Source organism: Antennarius striatus, chromosome 9 (assembly GCF_040054535.1).
Source record: "Antennarius striatus isolate MH-2024 chromosome 9, ASM4005453v1, whole genome shotgun sequence".
NCBI lineage: Eukaryota > Metazoa > Chordata > Actinopteri > Lophiiformes > Antennariidae > Antennarius > Antennarius striatus.
The window spans coordinates 5,007,501-5,024,165 of NC_090784.1; the positions used below are offsets into that span (position 1 = coordinate 5,007,501).

The 16,665-nt window shown below is 46.0% G+C and overlaps 2 protein-coding genes across 3 annotated transcripts in view; both read right to left on the reverse strand.

Annotated features, from left to right (window-relative positions):
- The window catches only part of LOC137601318 (uncharacterized), a 5,089-nt gene extending 820 nt beyond the window's left edge, over positions 1-4,269 (reverse strand). The window contains exons 1-12 of the mRNA XM_068323465.1: positions 4,152-4,269; positions 3,770-3,846; positions 3,562-3,634; positions 2,066-2,178; positions 1,944-1,969; positions 1,716-1,853; positions 1,515-1,624; positions 1,357-1,452; positions 1,184-1,267; positions 980-1,106; positions 780-885; positions 37-219 (exon numbers count right to left, since the gene is read on the reverse strand). Of these exons, the coding sequence (XP_068179566.1) occupies positions 37-219; positions 780-885; positions 980-1,106; positions 1,184-1,267; positions 1,357-1,452; positions 1,515-1,624; positions 1,716-1,853; positions 1,944-1,969; positions 2,066-2,178; positions 3,562-3,634; positions 3,770-3,846; positions 4,152-4,179 (1,161 nt within the window). The 5' untranslated portion in view covers positions 4,180-4,269. The remainder of the gene's footprint in view (positions 1-36; positions 220-779; positions 886-979; positions 1,107-1,183; positions 1,268-1,356; positions 1,453-1,514; positions 1,625-1,715; positions 1,854-1,943; positions 1,970-2,065; positions 2,179-3,561; positions 3,635-3,769; positions 3,847-4,151) is intronic.
- Positions 4,270-5,803: 1,534 nt separating this feature from the next.
- Positions 5,804-16,377, reverse strand: rnf144b (ring finger protein 144B). 2 transcript variants are annotated; one of them, XM_068324521.1, is made up of 8 exons: positions 16,124-16,377; positions 13,763-14,038; positions 12,440-12,544; positions 11,727-11,787; positions 10,158-10,365; positions 9,146-9,290; positions 8,883-8,972; positions 5,804-6,912 (listed from the first exon to the last, which is right to left on the reverse strand). In XM_068324521.1, the coding sequence occupies exons 2-8, from the start codon at positions 13,937-13,939 to the stop codon at positions 6,748-6,750; spliced, it is 951 nt and encodes a 316-aa protein (XP_068180622.1). In that variant the 5' UTR covers positions 13,940-14,038; positions 16,124-16,377; the 3' UTR covers positions 5,804-6,747. The 2 variants fall into 2 exon arrangements, with proteins under 2 accessions (XP_068180622.1, XP_068180621.1); XM_068324520.1 differs by having other exon boundaries at positions 5,805-6,912; positions 16,085-16,376.
- Positions 16,378-16,665: the final 288 nt, after the last annotated feature.

A 16,665-nucleotide genomic window follows, 5' to 3' on the forward strand; every position in this document is an offset into this window, starting at 1 on the left:
ACTGAAGCAGTGCCTTCCTGGCTCCTACAAACTCACCTTCACCAAACCAGCAATGAGCCCCTCCTCAATGATACGAACAGCATTTCTCAGGCCCCTCGCAAAGGCGTCCATGGCTCCGATGTGAGCGATGAACAGGTCCTCCAGGTCTGTGGACTCCCTGCGCACCTTCGCATCGAAGTTCAGGCCTCCTGGCTGCAGGCCCCCCTGTTCCACGATGGTCTGCAGAAAATGAGATACAAAGAAGAAGCTGGTTCCTAGATCACTGCTCTCATCTCAGCTACTACTAAAGTCAGCCGAGGGCTTTCTGTCAAAAGTGTACAATCAATATATAGACCGCACCAGTCTGTAAGTCACAGGTGTCGAGGTGTTGGAACATCACATACACAGAAATATGGCGTTTTGGAAAATGTCTTTCTACAACATAAGGAGGCAATTACTATTATTGAAGTGAAAAATTATAAAGCTTTGAAGAAAATCTTTCTCCGAGCAGCAGGCTGGTTGAGACACGAGAGTGAACAATAGGAATATTTGTTTGACCTTTATAGGAGCGTTGTATTGTGACCTCTGACATCTATGCAAAATTGATGAGCTTGGACCTAATCTGAACCTGGTTCTACGAAAACGGTTTCTATCCTAGGGAAGATAGGGAGATGGTGGCCAGAGTCACACCCAAACAAATGCTAACGTTGCTCCATGTTGGTGTTTGTGTTTGGATGATCCTCTTCACAAATACGTCACAGATGCCTTTACCAATAATCTCCGGCTCCAATTCAGCTCACCTTCATCACCAAAGTGGTGTTTCTGATGTCCATGGGAAATTGGTCTGTGTCCCACCCCAGGTCAGGAGAGCCGGTGTTGGAGTCGACGGAGCCCAGCATGCCGAATCTGCGCAGCAGCGAACAGACAGTCGGTTACAGTCGGTGTGGATGTTGTTCTTTCTGACGAAGTCAAACATCTGCAAACAGTCAACATGTCTCACGCAGACGCCATGATGACATCGTGCTCGTAGGCGTGTCCTGCCAGGGTGGTGTGGTTGGGCTCGATGTTCAACTTGAAGTGGCCCTCCAGACCATAATGCTTCAGGAAGGCTATGACACTCATTGCATCTAAAGGAAACAGCGACACGTGAACAACAGATGGCGAATAATATTTGTCTTTTTTATAATGAAATAAAGAACTTTACCGTAGTCATACTGGTGTTTGCACGGCTCCTTCGGCTTGGGCTCAATGAGGAACTGACACTTCAACCCAATCTGCTCTTTGTACTCTAGTGACAAACGTCAAGACACAACATAAGAGGGTGAGACACAAACCGACCAAAGCTCTGCTCCATCCAGTCTTCGTCTGAACACTTACTGACTGCCATCTTGAAGAAGTCGGCCATGTGCTTCAGCTCAGCAGCAACATCCGTGTTATGGATGGAATGGAATCCTTCCCTCCCCCCCCAGAACACTGAGGAGACAAAACTTTATCGGTGGGCTGTGTGGATTACACACGTCACCATCAAGCCTTACCAAAGTTTTCTGCCCCCAGCTTCTTGGCAATCTCGAGCCCCTTTTTGACCTGAGCGCCGGCGTAGGCCAGAACATGACAGTCAGGGTTAGTGGCTGCACCGTTCATGTACCTGTAACAGCAACAGGAGGGGGGGCATCATGTTTGTCTGAGGAGACACAGGCTTCACTAAAGGGACCCTATTGTAGTATCACATTAAACACCTTTGGTGGGCAAAGAGGTTGCAGGTGACCCACAGCACCTTGACCCCGGTCAGGCCCTGCAGCTGGAGAGCCAGGTCCGTTATTTCATCCAGGTTCCTGTTGGACTCTTCCAGGGTGGTGCCTTCAGGGGCCATGTCTCTGTGGGCAACAGGGGACATACAGTGGCATACATTCACTACCGGAGTAATACTTTACTCACCACTTCGCTCAAGAGTTTGTAAACCGTACCTGTCATGGAACGTGTAGTATTTCACCTGTAGCAAAAAAACAGATGTCACAACGGAGGTAAAGTGTGCTCGGTCTGCATGTAACCGTGATGTTTGGTATCAAAAGGAGGCAATTTCACTCACACCAAGCTTGGTGAAAAACTCAAAAGCAGCTCGGAGTCGCTTCTTGGCTGCTTCCATAGGAGTACCATCATTCCAGGGCCGGGGGAGGGTTGGAAACCCGAAAGGATCAGCTCCTGAGAAAAGTTTCTGAACGTAAACTAGGAAAGGCTTACTTCACACAAAACATCCTTAGTGATCAGTTCAGTTTGTTTCTGCAGGCAGGAGTAACTTGTGGGTAGAAGGAACCTGATGAAGCCAACAATCACGCCCAACGCTTTCATTCTGTCCTTTAATTCTCATATCACGTCTGTATCCCGGACAGCCTTCTTTCACTTGCGAAATATTGCTAAAGTCCTTTAAAGACGCAGAGAAAATCATTCATGCCTTTGTTACTTCTAGATTGGATTACTGCAATTCCTTATTATCAGGCTGTTCTAACTCCTCTATTAGGACTCTACAGTTAGTTCAGAATGCAGACGCCCGCTTACTGACCCGAACTGGGAGGAGAGAACACATCTCTCCTGTCCTAGCGTCACTTCATTGGCTCCCGATTAATTATAGAATACAATGATCACACATAAAGCTCTCCACTGTAAGGCTCCATCTTACATTGAAGATCTTATTGAAGTATATCACCCACCCAGGGCCCTTAGATCCGAGGATTGCAGGATTTCTGGCAACCCGTCGGGTTTTTAAGAGTAGAACAGGAGGCAGAAGCTTCAGCTATCTGGCCCCTTTACTCTGGAACGATCTCCCAGCTTCAGTCCGGGGGGCAGACTCTCTCAGCTTATTTAAGAGTAGACTAAAAACCCTCCTTTTTGATAGAACCTATTATTAGAAATAACACTCACCCCACTAGATATGCTGCTATAGGCCTAGGCTGCTGAGGGTATTTTTCTATGTCTCTCCCGTTAAAGGGAGATACTCTGAAGCTTCTGTCACTTCTTTATCTTTCTATGCTCCCAAAATGTATTATTACTGTCAAACCACACTCTCTGTCTGCACGATACTGCTGCTGTCTTTGTGCCTCCGTTCCACAGGTGGAGAACGCGGATGGAAGACAGGATATCGAAAGGCCTGGAAATCCCGCCCCCAATTCAGCAACAGCACTGTGGACATTAAACTCAAACTGGTCTGTCTGCCACTCTCTCGCTCTCTCTTTCTCTTTTACTTGACCTATCTCTCTCCCCAATGTATTTCTGTTTTCCAACCAACAGGTCAAGGCAGATGACCACCCTCTGGAGCCTGGGTCCTGCCCGGAGTTTCTTACTCAATGGGGGAGTTTTTCCCCGCCACGATCGCTTATGCTCTCTCTGGAGGGCATTGTTGGCTTTCTATCTGTAAAGTGCTTAGAAATGTCTTCAGATGTGATTAAGCACTATATAAATAAAAGTTGATTGATTGATTTATGACTATCATCTGATGCATGGCCTGATCCTCAGGAACCGGTTCTTTCATTTACTCAGAACAACCTGAACCTCAGAGCTGGATCAGGGCTTCCAGCAGTCCTACAGTACCAGTTCCACAGAAGGAGTGCCAGTAGCACACGGAGAACCTCAACCAGTCCTCCATCTTCCTCCCCATCAGCACCTGCACACAGGAACACTGACCTGTGATCAGCTGTCACACCTGACATGTACTCTGAACCTAATAAAGTACAGACAATGTAGAACAAACACAGCGTGTCCCTGTGATCCCACATGACTGTTTGCGTGTGACTCCTACCTCTGCTGCATTGTAGTGTTTGAAACACATGACCTCTGCAGCCTGAGCACTGGGCTGGTATGGAATCCTGGGAATGCCTGCAGAAAGACAGGTTTAAAGAATCCAAGACTGTGACATCAAACACTACAAATGTAATCTCAGGGTATATTTCAGGACTGTTTTCCTGCTGGGAGTGTCAAACTGCTGCTGTGTTCATGTCATGAAGCAGTCTCTGACAAACACCTCAGAAGTTTGGCAGAGAGGCGGTGGTTCCAGTGTGGGCGCCTCACTCCCTGACAAGGCCCCCTCTGTTTACCGACAGTCTCACACCGACCATTCTGTGTTCCTACAAACAAACAAAGACAACAGTCGGTTTTATGTTTTAGCGTTGAAACAGACTGACCTGTGAAGAACTCCTCCTGCGCTGCCATGTCTGGATCGCTGCTACGTTTCCTCGGTGAGGACTGAGCCGGAGACGAGGCGCCGCTTTGTCAGACAGAGGCTGTAGTTCCCTGTTGGCGCCACCAGGTGTCGCTAAAAATAATTAGGATCTGAGAAAGTCAATACTGAACCTGTCCTGTACCACTGGCAGAACACACACTTTCAGAACACCGTTTACCGTGGAAAAGTAACTTTTTCAGTAATCATGAGATAAAGATTTCACTGAACACACACACACACACACACACATATTGTATTTTCTTAGAGAATTTCCCCTCTGGGGATCAATAAAGTTTGAATTATCATTATCATTATAGATCTCTATACTCCCATGTCCTTCTTGTCAGTGTTTTTCCTGAGGAAGCGAACTCTTAAATTCTGCTCACTAATGATGGGCGCGCAAGCACACACCCACACACACACACACACACACACACACACACACACACACACACACACACACACACACACACACACACACACACACACAGGTGACAGTTCGTTTGTTGTGTGCCTGAGGTCCACGTGGTGCTTTCTGGCAGCTCGGTCGCTGCGTTAAAACACTGACGTGTCCCGTGGAAGTCGGTATGTGTGTGTGTGTGTGTGTGTGTGTGTGTGTGTGTGTGTGTGTGTGTGTGTGTGTGTGTGTGTGTGTGTGTGTGTGTGTTTGTTTTGTTTTGTTTTTTACCCTACAAAGTTAGAATGAGGACAAAAAGCCAACTTCCTTCTGGCCAAAGGCCAACAGGACCCGTCGACAAGTTCCTCTGACGTCACACACCTCTTTCCAACGCGGACTACAGTAGAACGACTGTTCAGCCCCACCGCAGCCACCAGGGGGCGCCACGACGGTGGCTCTTGAAAGAGATGCATTCAGGAGAAGACGGAACTTTGAGTGCTTTGGTTTGTTAAGGCGTTTGAATGCAGATGACGTCAGAGTTTTGGTTCAAAGGTTTGGTCAATCCTGTTAATTATTTAAAATCGTTGTTTGTACACGATAAATAAAAACAGCGATCGTGTTTTGCGATCTTTAACAAAACAAACACATATGAAAATACAAATGTTGATTCAAATATTTTTCCTGCTGCATTCAGTTTGACTTCATAAATGGTCTCAGGGTCCCTGCCTTTTCATTTAAGTAGATTCTGGATAATATACTCTATATTAAATTTATATTTCAGTTTATTATATTTTGTTTTTAATGATGTCGTTTTTTTACACCCTGTGTTTTTGTTTTTAAAGTTTTCAAATGTACTACACAAACAAAAAAAAACAAACCGCTATGGTGACTCAAGTTTCCCTATGATGTCATTGCTTCTAGTAGCAGAAGCAGCATTGAAGTAGGTCGACCCTCATGATATGACTGCTTAAAAAAACCCTACATTTGCTATCCTATTTTTATCAGAATTGATTTGATTTTTATTCAAGGAAAACAATATTTCTTCAAAGGAGAGTGCAGACATCAAGTAGTTTGTGTGTACGCGACAAAGACGATCCTAAAATCCTTTGATAAAGGATGGATGGATGTACAGACGGACGGATGGATGGACCCTCTCCAGAATGTGACGGTTCTTCTCTGTCCAACTCTCACAAAGTTCAACCAGAATCCATCAAGTTCGTTTTATTTAACGCTGCTAACAGACAAACCAGCGCTGAGGAAAACACGACCTATTTGGTGGAGGAAACAAAAACATGAACCCGCTAGCATCTGATGCATCTTTATTTCAGCTACAATCGTGCTTTTATAAAACATCAGATGCAGAAACATCAACAGAAATATAGACGTAATATCAGAATTTGCACACATTTAACCCATAAATACATTTGAACAGACTTTAGAAAAGCACACATCCTCCTTTAGAGCCTTTGGTCTAGAACGAACTGTATGCAGGGTGGAACCAACAAATTTGTGCAGTAGAAAAGCTTTCTGTGCACCACTGAAGCCCTATCATAACTCATGTTAATACAGATCGGACAGTACATTCAGGACACGGTTTGCCTTCGCCCATAATGAAGAAATGTTTTGCATTGCTAAGGGATTTACAACCCTGTGTAATCCTGATTTTCATTATGCGAACATTTTTTGCATAAGATAAAAGACAGAATGGAAGGCAAAGCAAACAGAACCAAGAACCAGGCACTGGAGAGCGAGGCACTTGAGCACCTAACACCTCTGGTTTGGCATCATGACATCTGGCACATGAGGGTGGCATTGCACTTCGAATTGAAAGTGTGAAAGTGTGTGTGCGTGTGTGTGTGTGTCTGTGTGTGTCCCACAGACGCCGTCCTCCCCCCTCTATCTGTTGTGCATCTGAAAACATCTACTGAAGGTGACTAACCTGCATTCATTGGCCTCATATTTACAAGTCTGACGTATGAAGTACACACCGTTATTTAAGAGCGGCGTTTGAGCAGCACTCTCTCAGAGTCACCACTGACCAGTCATGAAAACACACTCCACTGTGTGTGCGTGTGTGTGTGTGTGTGTGTGTGTGTAGTCCATCATTACACCGTGCAGCATTTCCTGGCTCTAGTGTGTTTGCTGGACGAATCCCAGGCCGTTATGATGAAGAGGAGTCTGGCTGGCCGGGATCCTTCTTCCTCTTCTTCTTCTCCTTCCTGCTGCAGGGCTTGCAAACACAGCAGAGGATGCACGGCGAGGCCACAAGGAGGAGCGGCGAGGTGACCAGCACTACGATGCTAATCCCCACGAGGATACCCACCACCTGAAGGACAACACACACACACACACACACACACACGCTCCGTTTACAGCTTCTTTCACTATAAACACAATGACTGCTGCAGTGATTATTCAGAAGAGAGCGATCAACAACTCCAACCATGATCGATATTTTCACACCATGATCAAAATTTTACTGAACTTCTTTTTTCTGTTTAAGGATTGAAAATGTGAATTGTACTCCAATTTGAACTTGTGGCGCATGTGGGTAATGTAGTCTCGATCTAGAACCATTACAATGAGATTCTGACTGGGTCATCAGCTCTTTGTCACATATTACACTTCATTTGTCCAAAGAAACATTCTTTCCCATACTCTTTGCTCTGTCATTATTATGTAAAGAGTTTGGACTCATATTTCGGCCCGACCTTCATCTCAGACATCTCTCTTGATTGTGCTTGACTTGGCCCTTCAGTGTCTGAGCGATCAGTTTGGTCATGTTCAGTACAGGACATTTTATCTGTTTGCGCTCTAGTGGTATGCTGCTGGATTTTACTAGTCAAGGTGATAGCAGTGTAGAAATCTGTCGTCCTTAGATCATACAGTACCAGACCCACCACCACCTTTGGGTTTTTTTTACATAACTAAACATTCGACTCAGCAAGAATGACTTCTATACGTTCCTTTTTCATTTGCACACATCCATGAAGCTTCGTGGTCGTGATGTCTTTATAAAAAACAAAGACGACACCTCTGAATAAAATAATTGCACAATGTCTCGACATTTATCTACTATAATAATGAGCTTCATGAGAGAATGAAGAAGTGAAAACAACAACAACAACAACAATAAACGAACACGTTTTGGGTCAATCTATTTTCTCTAACTCAAACAGGATTTCATTTCATACAGAATTGAGGTTTAAATTTAAATCTAATGTTCTTATTTTGTTCATTTTTTTTTTTAGCAGTAATGTATTCTGTGTTAGCAGCCGGAGCTTCCCCATTAAGAAGGTAGTCATGTGACCGAGGCAAGCATCTTGACAAGGGTCAAGAGTGACTCTGAGACAGATGTGGAGGAGAGAATCCAATCATTTAAAAACAAAACTTTGTTCAGAATCAGATCAGAAATAATGTTCTGTTAAGTTCTGTTTTCTTTCTCTGCCACCCGGTACACCCATGGACTGATACTGATTGACCCACGGACTGGTACCGGTCCACGACCCGGGGGGGTTGGAGTCCACTGGATGTAGAGGACGCCCTGAGTTTCAATGTAAGGTAACACCAGCAGCGTTTTGGGGCAGCTGAGAGGGAATTAGAGCAGTAGAAACAAACAGATTGCAAAAAGCTACAGGACCTGTTGGGCGAGGGTGGAACCACGTCTGTCATGAGTTGTTTTGCAAGGAACAGAAACACTGAGATGTAATATGTAGGCTGCCAATGAAACATGATACTTTGCATGTGATTACAGCAGCAGAGCAAGAGGAAATAAAGTAGGCCGAACCGCCGGCTGTGACCGTTCAAAGTACGTCATTAAAGGGAAGGAATTTGAGATTAGTGCTAGAATTAGTTTGGATTTATCACTGATCACGACTGATTGGACACACTGGTGCACGACAACAATGAGCTAACTCATTGGGCATTTTTCAATAAATGGAGCGGCATATGGGCGAATCAAAACTTATGAGTGTTTCTTAAAGTCTGACGGTGAATGAGTTTGTTTTAGATTAGATTATCACTAATGTGAGATAAACCAGGTTGATTGATTTTACTGTCCTGCACGTCGACACTCTGGGAACTGAACAGCAGCTTGGAAAGAGTCCAGAATCATTAACATCCGATCCTGATGGTGTGACGGCACGGTTTCACTAAAATCAAACCCGTGCATGAAGTAACCTACCGCCGATCGGATGCTTGGCTCCAGCAGGTTAATGCTGTCAGACAAAGGCAGCGTCGGCCACAAGCCTCTCATTAATGCTGTGTCTGCTTCCACTGTCTGCTTCATGTCCTCACCTGCGTTCTGTTCCACATAACCGAAGCCCGGGAGTGTCCCAGCTTGTTCCTGCAGGGCCCTTTATCGTAATGTCTCAGGAAAATATCCCCCTGCAATTACAAAACATGTCCGAACACAACATCAGCCGGCGCAGAGGAGCAGAGGCTGCCATTTGAACCTGGTTAGAGATTATCAACACAATCTAAACAGAAGATTAGGAGTACAGTTCCTTTAGTAACACGCATTGGGTTTCACAGTTATTAAAAATGTCTTGTAGACTCACATCCAGATTCTGCAGACAATACCAGCAGAAAGTATGTTTGCAGCTTTTACACAGCATCTGTGCACAGCCCTGGTTTCTCTCGATGTAGACGCCACACATGGGACACTGCTTGATGGGCGGGTCGGCGTCGCTGTCGGAGCGCGCTCTGTGTGTGCGGAGAGGACAGGACGGTTAACAGGGGTGGCATTGGATGGAGCCATTCAGGCTTCAAAGTTCTCCAAGCAGAGTGTTCAATCTTTATTTAGCTTTTTATTTTATCCTGGGATGAGGAGCTCACATTCGGGATCACCATAGAGAGGAGTTTTGACACAGTCTCTTGCCTAATAGCTGGAAATGGAACCTCCTGCTGAGTGGAGGGCGTACCGCTGAACCACAGACTGTAATCCAACACTTATAGAGTTGTGTTGACTTACTGTTTAGCGAATAAATCTTTATTTCCCCAGCCGGCAGACAGACCACATCATTACTTATTAGAATGATTGTTTCCCGACGCCTGTCAAATGAAAGATTAATATTTACTCCTCATTTAGAACTCGTGCGGTCTCCATCACCTGAGGGAAACATCTCAGCTGACACGACTAGTTGCTGACAGATTGTGCTCATGGGATTGATCACGACATTGCACCGCGTGCAAACCGGCTCGTTCCCACCCCCTTCACTTTGGCCCAGAGACAATAGAATTCCAATACAAGTCAGCAGGTGTCCAATGACATCAGTCCGTCTGACAGAGACGCACCCTGAGGCTGCACAACAATGAACACAGAGCAGCCCGTCCCACCGTTGTGTACAGGCGAAAGGCAGGGAACACCTCGGACGAGATGCCGGTTCATCGCAGGGCCACATGAAGGACAAACACATACACTCACGCCTAGGTGCGATCACTTCACCTACGCCTCATGTTTTTTGGAGGTGGGAGGAAGCCGGAGAACCCAGAGAGAACCCTGTATGTGACTCTACATTTTTTCATGCCACTATGAAAACACAATTTCCCGTTCTAGACCTGACCACTGACCTCCCGTCGTGGGAGGGTGACATCATGGGCTGCTGCTCGGGGCAGGTGTGACTGTCCTGCCACGGCCCTCTGCACCCCGAGCAGAAGACGGCGTTACAGGCGGGGCAGGGAACAGCGGTGGGTTGGCCCTCGGTGCTCGGCTGCAGGCTGCACACCGCCTGGCACCGCAGCACCGGACACCAGGCTTTACTGGGATCCAGCTTCACTCCTGCAGGAACAAGAGAAGGGATGTGAGTTGTTGAGGCGCTCATTGAGTAGATGTGAGGGTCCACTTTCTCATATAGTTTCATATAATTACACCTGATACAGACATGAGTTCATTCAAGTTCATTTGTTTGTTGTTTGGTTTATCAGGATCATTTTCTTGATTTTTTTGGGGGGGCAGTAATACAAGAAAATTTTACTTTCTAACACTTTGAGGGTGTTACAAACCCAAAAGTCTTAAAAATAAAGTCTCAGGTGTATGAAACCCATCATTTTTGGGCTGTGAGTTGAAGTCACTGTATCCAAACACTCCTAATGACAATGGTAATGAACTTGTGTGTATCAGGTGATTAACATAAGCTCCATTTTAATTTAGCATGCTAACTGTTGCACAGCAGCATTTAACAGGAAGTACCTGAGTCTGAGGGGAATGTCAATAGTTATGTAATCATGAAATATTTAACGTGTTTGACCTGTTCTAGAAATGCATACTCCGCTCAGGTGTGCAGCTTGTGAAATTATTTTAAGACTCCAAACATGGTTATGTTATCGGTATTAGATACTAGAACGTATTTCACCTCACCCCTTAAAAAAAAATATTTGAGTCCACACTGAACTGCTGGACGGAATGACCCTTGCAGTCCCACGACTAAAACATGTAACCACTGTGTGGTGGGATCACGTTATCTCTGTTACCGTTATCTACGGAGCACATTCCAGGCAGTTTATGAGGACGACTGAACAAAAATTCAATTTCAAAAAAAAAAAAAAAAAAAAAAAAAAAAGCCTCTATTTCACAACAAAACTTGCTCTTTACTTTGTGAATCAGAACAAGAAAATCAGAACAGAATCAGAGACCTTTACAGAACAACCTGCACTTTGCCCTCTATACTTCCAGTATAATGAGTGTCGTAATTTACGGTGACAGTAAACAATAACTATTGGCTTCAAACTGAACTGCAGAAGTAAAAAAGAAGAAAAAAAATAAAAACATGAGTACCAGGTAAATAAATCTGAGATTATCTATTAATGTCATTCTGTTTAATTTCGTCATAATAGCCTCGTGGCTCAAGCAGCTACACACACAGGAAGTTACCCGCACGTAAAGATTCTTTATTTATGATCTGAGTAGAAATCTAGAAGTCTCCTGAAGCATCCTGGAATTCAATGCGGTACTGCTTGGTTTAAGTGAAAGTCCTAAACCCTGAAGGAGGGAATAAAGGGCACCAGGCCCCATGTTATCCCAGGCATGTGGAGCCCAGGCCTCCCCAGGGCTGCTTAGGTTAATGCCTCCAACTGCAGTGTGACCTGAAATAGCCTGCTGCCGGCCACCAGTCAGCACCATGCCCACACAACAATACCTACCTCTCTCAAACTTCAGGCGTTGGTACAGCTCCGCCTGGTCCTCTGCAGCCAAGATCGCTATCTGTGATCCCACAGAGAGACAGGGGGTTAAGATCACTGTTACATCTCTTTAAATATTAAAATCATTAAAAATCAGTTTCTTGGAAGTAAGAATAAAAGTGGTGAAACAGAAATCAGTCGATTTATCCTGAAGCTTTGCTTTTGTGCTGCTGTTTTAACTTCTGACATAAAGCAAAGGATTGCAAACACTGCAGACGTTTGCTTTAAAATAAATGTACGTGGAACAGCTGCCTGGTTATTGACAGACATTCTAAACTCAAATCTAATTCAAATGAGCTCAGAGGATCTTCCTGAAGAGTCTTCATGTAGGTTTGTTCAAAGAAGAAAAGTGTGACTAATGAGGAGCCGAGGAAGACGGTTTGTCCGTGTTGTGTTCACTGTGTGCAAAGCAGCAAGCCTTTACACACACACACACACACACACACACACACACACACACACACACAGGTCCTGACAGCTGGATGAACGTGATTCTCACATCACTCCATGAGAGTTAATCTAGTTCACACGTCTCAACGAGCACACAAATGATTTGAGGTTTGACTTCGGTGCCGTGGGCGGTAAACAAACAGGCGTGGTCACCCCCTCTGACATTTAAGGAAGGATTAGAAAATGTGTTCATGTTTGTGTCGCTGGTTTTCAACAGGGTGTACCTCAGAGTCCAGCAGCTCTCCAGTCTTCTGACAGGCCATATCTGGGCAGGTGATGGGTGCCCCCCCACCCTCCACGATGGCCAGCTGAACATACTGCTGCAGGCACTGCAGACAGGGAGAAGCAACACATGAAGCATGAGAAATTCTCTTGATAAAACATCATGGAGTAACCTGACTGTCAGCCACGGGTGAAAACCAACGCAAATAAACAACTCCTGACAAACAAAAGAGAGAAAGAAACCCCAATGGACCTGTCACCAGAGACAACTAACCACCACAAAAACACCAGTTCCGATTATTAATGCATCATCCGGGGCCACGAAACACAGAAGTGTAAAAGAATTACGTAAAGGTTCCACAAAAACACACAGTTTCTAGGAACAGAACCGGCTATTTTCAGTGAATGATGAAAAGAATGAATTCCTCATAGAAGTCTGACACATGTTTCTCAGCTCGTCTCGGGCCGACCTGCTCTCGTTGTGTCTTCAACACAAAGTGTGACGTACCGGTCGCCCACAAACTGATCTGGAACAAGAAAAGTGCACGGGCCGTGCTCTCGGGCCGGAGCGGAGACCTTCCAGCTTCATAAAATGTCCAACTGATAAGCAGCATTTATTGAATTCAAGTGTGTTTGTGTGTGTGTGTGTGTGTGTGTGTGTGTGCGTGTGCGTGTGACCTCATGCGTGCAACATTGACGTCTTTGCTTGCCCGGACGGATATTAACACTTGCCACAATCGGAGCAACCGCTGAGGAGGGCCCTGACACACATCGGAGGGTTGATTCCCTCCAGACACACGTGATCCCTGTCGGCTCAGGTTCTCCTGCCTTTTAAAAACACCCCCCCTCTGTATTCTAGCAGTCACACTCTGATTTAAGGAGCGAAATCAACTTTCATTAATGCAACAATTTTTTCTAAGGAAGATGAAAGTCAATGTGTTGAAACGGCTTCATTTCACTAAAGCTGTAACATCGGAGGATCTATTTTTAAGATGTGAAAACAGGAAGTTCTACTGCAACAACGAGGACTATCCATGTCTAAAAACTGGCTGCTGGACATTTAGCTAAATTGCCCAGAGAAAAGTTTTCTGGTGGATCATCCCAGTGAAACCCTCCCCGCCTACAGAGGTTGGCTAACAGCTCGAGCAACATGATCAGAGGATGATCACACTGTGTTTTCACTAAAAATAGCCTGTTGGTGCACGACTGCTGCTGCTGAAGCTCCAGAATGAGTGTGTGTGTGTGTGTGTGTGTGTGTGTGTGTGTGTGTGTGTGTGTGTGTGTGTGTGTGATCTGTGTGTGGTGTAAACGTCGTCTTCTCCTACCGGCGTGCAGAAGACGCAGCTGCAGCGCTGCAGCTCCACGGCGGCGGCGAGCGGATGCTCGCTGAGGCACAGCTTGCAGAAGATATCTGGCTTTGGGCGAGGGTCCACTCCAGTCTCTGGGGTCCCCGGCGCCGAGGCCCCACATTCTTTGCTCAGGGTGGGAGTCCTGCTGGTCATGATGGAGCTGCGGATGTAGGGAGGTGAGGATGGAGGGATCAGGCGGCTCCTCGCCCTCCTGCTGGGCCCTCACAGGAGCTGCAGTCTCCCCTCATGTCCCTGAAAGCAGAGACGGCTTTAGGTGGCCTCTCCGGTTGGTTGAAGACTCTTCTTCTTCTTTGGTAGAGTTCACACACCTACAGCCAGACATTCTGACCACACTGCCACCTGTTTCTACACCAACTGAGACGACTTGACTCCTCCAAGAGATACTGGTCACTGTCCAGTTAGCTGGGAGACGAATAAATCACCGTTTAAACCTGAGTGGTCCAATAGTTAGAGCGATTACAGCTAAGTGCTCCCATATTACCCATCTATCACCTGGTCTGTTATTCAGATATGGCTTTTAAGTTGTTTTAAGGTCAAAGTACAAGGTGTGTGTTTACAGAGGTAGGAACAACCGAGCAGCCCCACATTCATTCTGATGGGAAGACGTCACCACCTGTACAGGTGTGTGCAAGCCAGGTAGCGTGTACAACACCGCTCAGCTGTTTAGTCAAGTAAACACAGAGGTATATTTCTATAAATAGTCAATTAGAATACTGTATCAATGTAAGAATGATCAAATGAATGGAATAAAGTCTGAGACACAACCTCAGGGTCTGTGGTGTTCCACTGATTCTGTCCACTGGTTCCCAGGGGACACCAGTAGCCCCAGGGCCACCAGGGAACCTCTACAGACCCCGTTTGGAGGGGCATCCATTAAAAATGTATTTTATAGATGTAATTCAAATGTATCTCAGAAAACTTTACCAAAACTTTAAATCTGACACCTTTAGTCGGTTACATATTCTGGGACGGAAGTAGGTGGATAATAAAAGTCTGAAATCATCCTGTCCAGTTACAGGAAGTGTAACAAACAATCCCATAATCTTGGATTTACATTAATCCTTTAGATAACAGTAGTTAGTCCCACAAATGGGTCACACAGGAAATGTCGGCGTTAAACACATTCCACGGTTAAAGTTGTCAGGCAACTCTGCCTCAGCTCAGTCAGTGAAGGCACCATCAACACCTACTAGAACATACAAACACGTCCAGGGGCGTTCTTCTATTATACCCCATCGATCAGTGGTGGCATGTGGGGCAGCCTGCCCCCGGGATTTCTGCCCCGTCATGGTGTCTCCTCCTGCACTGCTTTCAGACAGGCCGTTTGAGCCAGCTGCAGTCATCATCCTACAGCGCTGTAAGCCTGCCCTGGTCCTGTGTATGCATCCACATGGGAAATAACAGGTCTCTTATCAGCTGGGGGGGGGGGGGGGGGGCAGCATGGAAACTAACATTAAAAACAGCTTGACCCCTTCCCTAGACATCAAAGCCTGGACCCATCTGACGTTCCCTGGGGTCGGTCGGTCAGTAGATGGGACCGCTTTTCCTTTATCATAAATCAGCGTTGTGTCACATGATCAGATTTGAGGCAGTTTGATTTTTAATGAACTGCATAATTCATGAGCGCATGCTGTCTAATTCTCATGAAAAACAGAGACTAAACCATTGTTTGGATGCTGTTAAATAGCATTTTGCATCAAACAAACAATCCATGACACAAAAACTATTACTAGAACGAGACGTCCCCATCAGTATCAGCCTTCAAAAACCAGGTTTTGACTGCAGTCCCTGTCCCAGAGTGACAGGGTCACCCATCTGCATTTGTTTTAGTCGTAGATTAAAGCATCATCCCTGACCAGAGAGGAGGAACCTCAGAACCGAATCTGCCTCCACACAGACTGCCACTGTGTGGGGGGGGGCAGACAGCTGGGGTTGTGTGCTCAGGGGGAGTGGGGCAGGATTTCTATGACATCAGTCAAACCTCTGCAATCACTGCCTCTCTGTCCTTGCTGGACTCCCAAACCCAATAACCTGCATGTCTCTGATGGACAGCCAGGAAAGTTGGAAATGAGGGAGGAAGGAAATGATGTGCTGTAAACACCTGATCCAGGTAAAAATGTTTCAGGTGTGAGCAGAACTGACTTTAAGGTGTTTCCAACAAGATGATGAAATAAAGTATTCTCTATTATAAGGAACCAAACCAACACATCTGCGTCAGCCTCAAGGTTGCATCCACAAAACTGCAGTTGTGACGCATTGACGTCCAGAATTCCTGACCTGTGTGGTGAACGGATGGGATGGAGGAGAGGGGCGCACCTCGGCTGTGGAGCCGCCGTGCGTTCACATCCACGGCCGCAGTGCTCCGATCACACGTCGCTACAGTCGGTTGTGTTCTTCTCGCCTGTCCCACCAGCCGAAGAGCCTCACAGACAAACTGAAGCCATACCCGGCGTCCCGTCCGCTCCGGCCCCGTCCCGTGTGAGCCTGACGGCTCGTCTCCCACGCTCCGTGTCGGTCCAGGAAGCGGCGCCTCCTCTGCGCTCCGCTCCTCGCTGCTCCTGCCTGGTGGTCATGCTGCGTTCAGGGCGGTCGGGAAAAACGGAGTCACACCACGAGCTGGCCAGGAAGCAGGGTTTGGAGCACAATACAGAAACTGATAATTATGTACATAAAACTAAACTCAAAATATAACTTCATACATCAAAGGCCTGTTATTTGATTGGAATATTTGGACAACTGGCTGGCTTTTTGCTTGTTTTGATAACTGATTTGCTGCTAAAGAAGAGGCTTTATTTTATTATTTTATTATCTAATTTATTTATCTTGCTATCTTCTTCTTTTCCTTTCGGCTTTTCCCT

Coding starts and splice junctions, on each gene's coding strand:
- rnf144b (XM_068324521.1), bottom strand. CDS start 13,939: ATGACCAGCAGGACTCCCACCCTGAGCAAAGAATGTGGGGCCTCGGCG. Junction 11,788..12,439: donor GAGAGCTGCTGGACTCTGAG/GTACACCCTGTT, acceptor GTGGGATCACAG/ATAGCGATCTTGGCTGCAGA. Junction 9,291..10,157: donor TCACCCTCCCACGACGGGAG/GTCAGTGGTCAG, acceptor CCGCACACACAG/AGCGCGCTCCGACAGCGACG.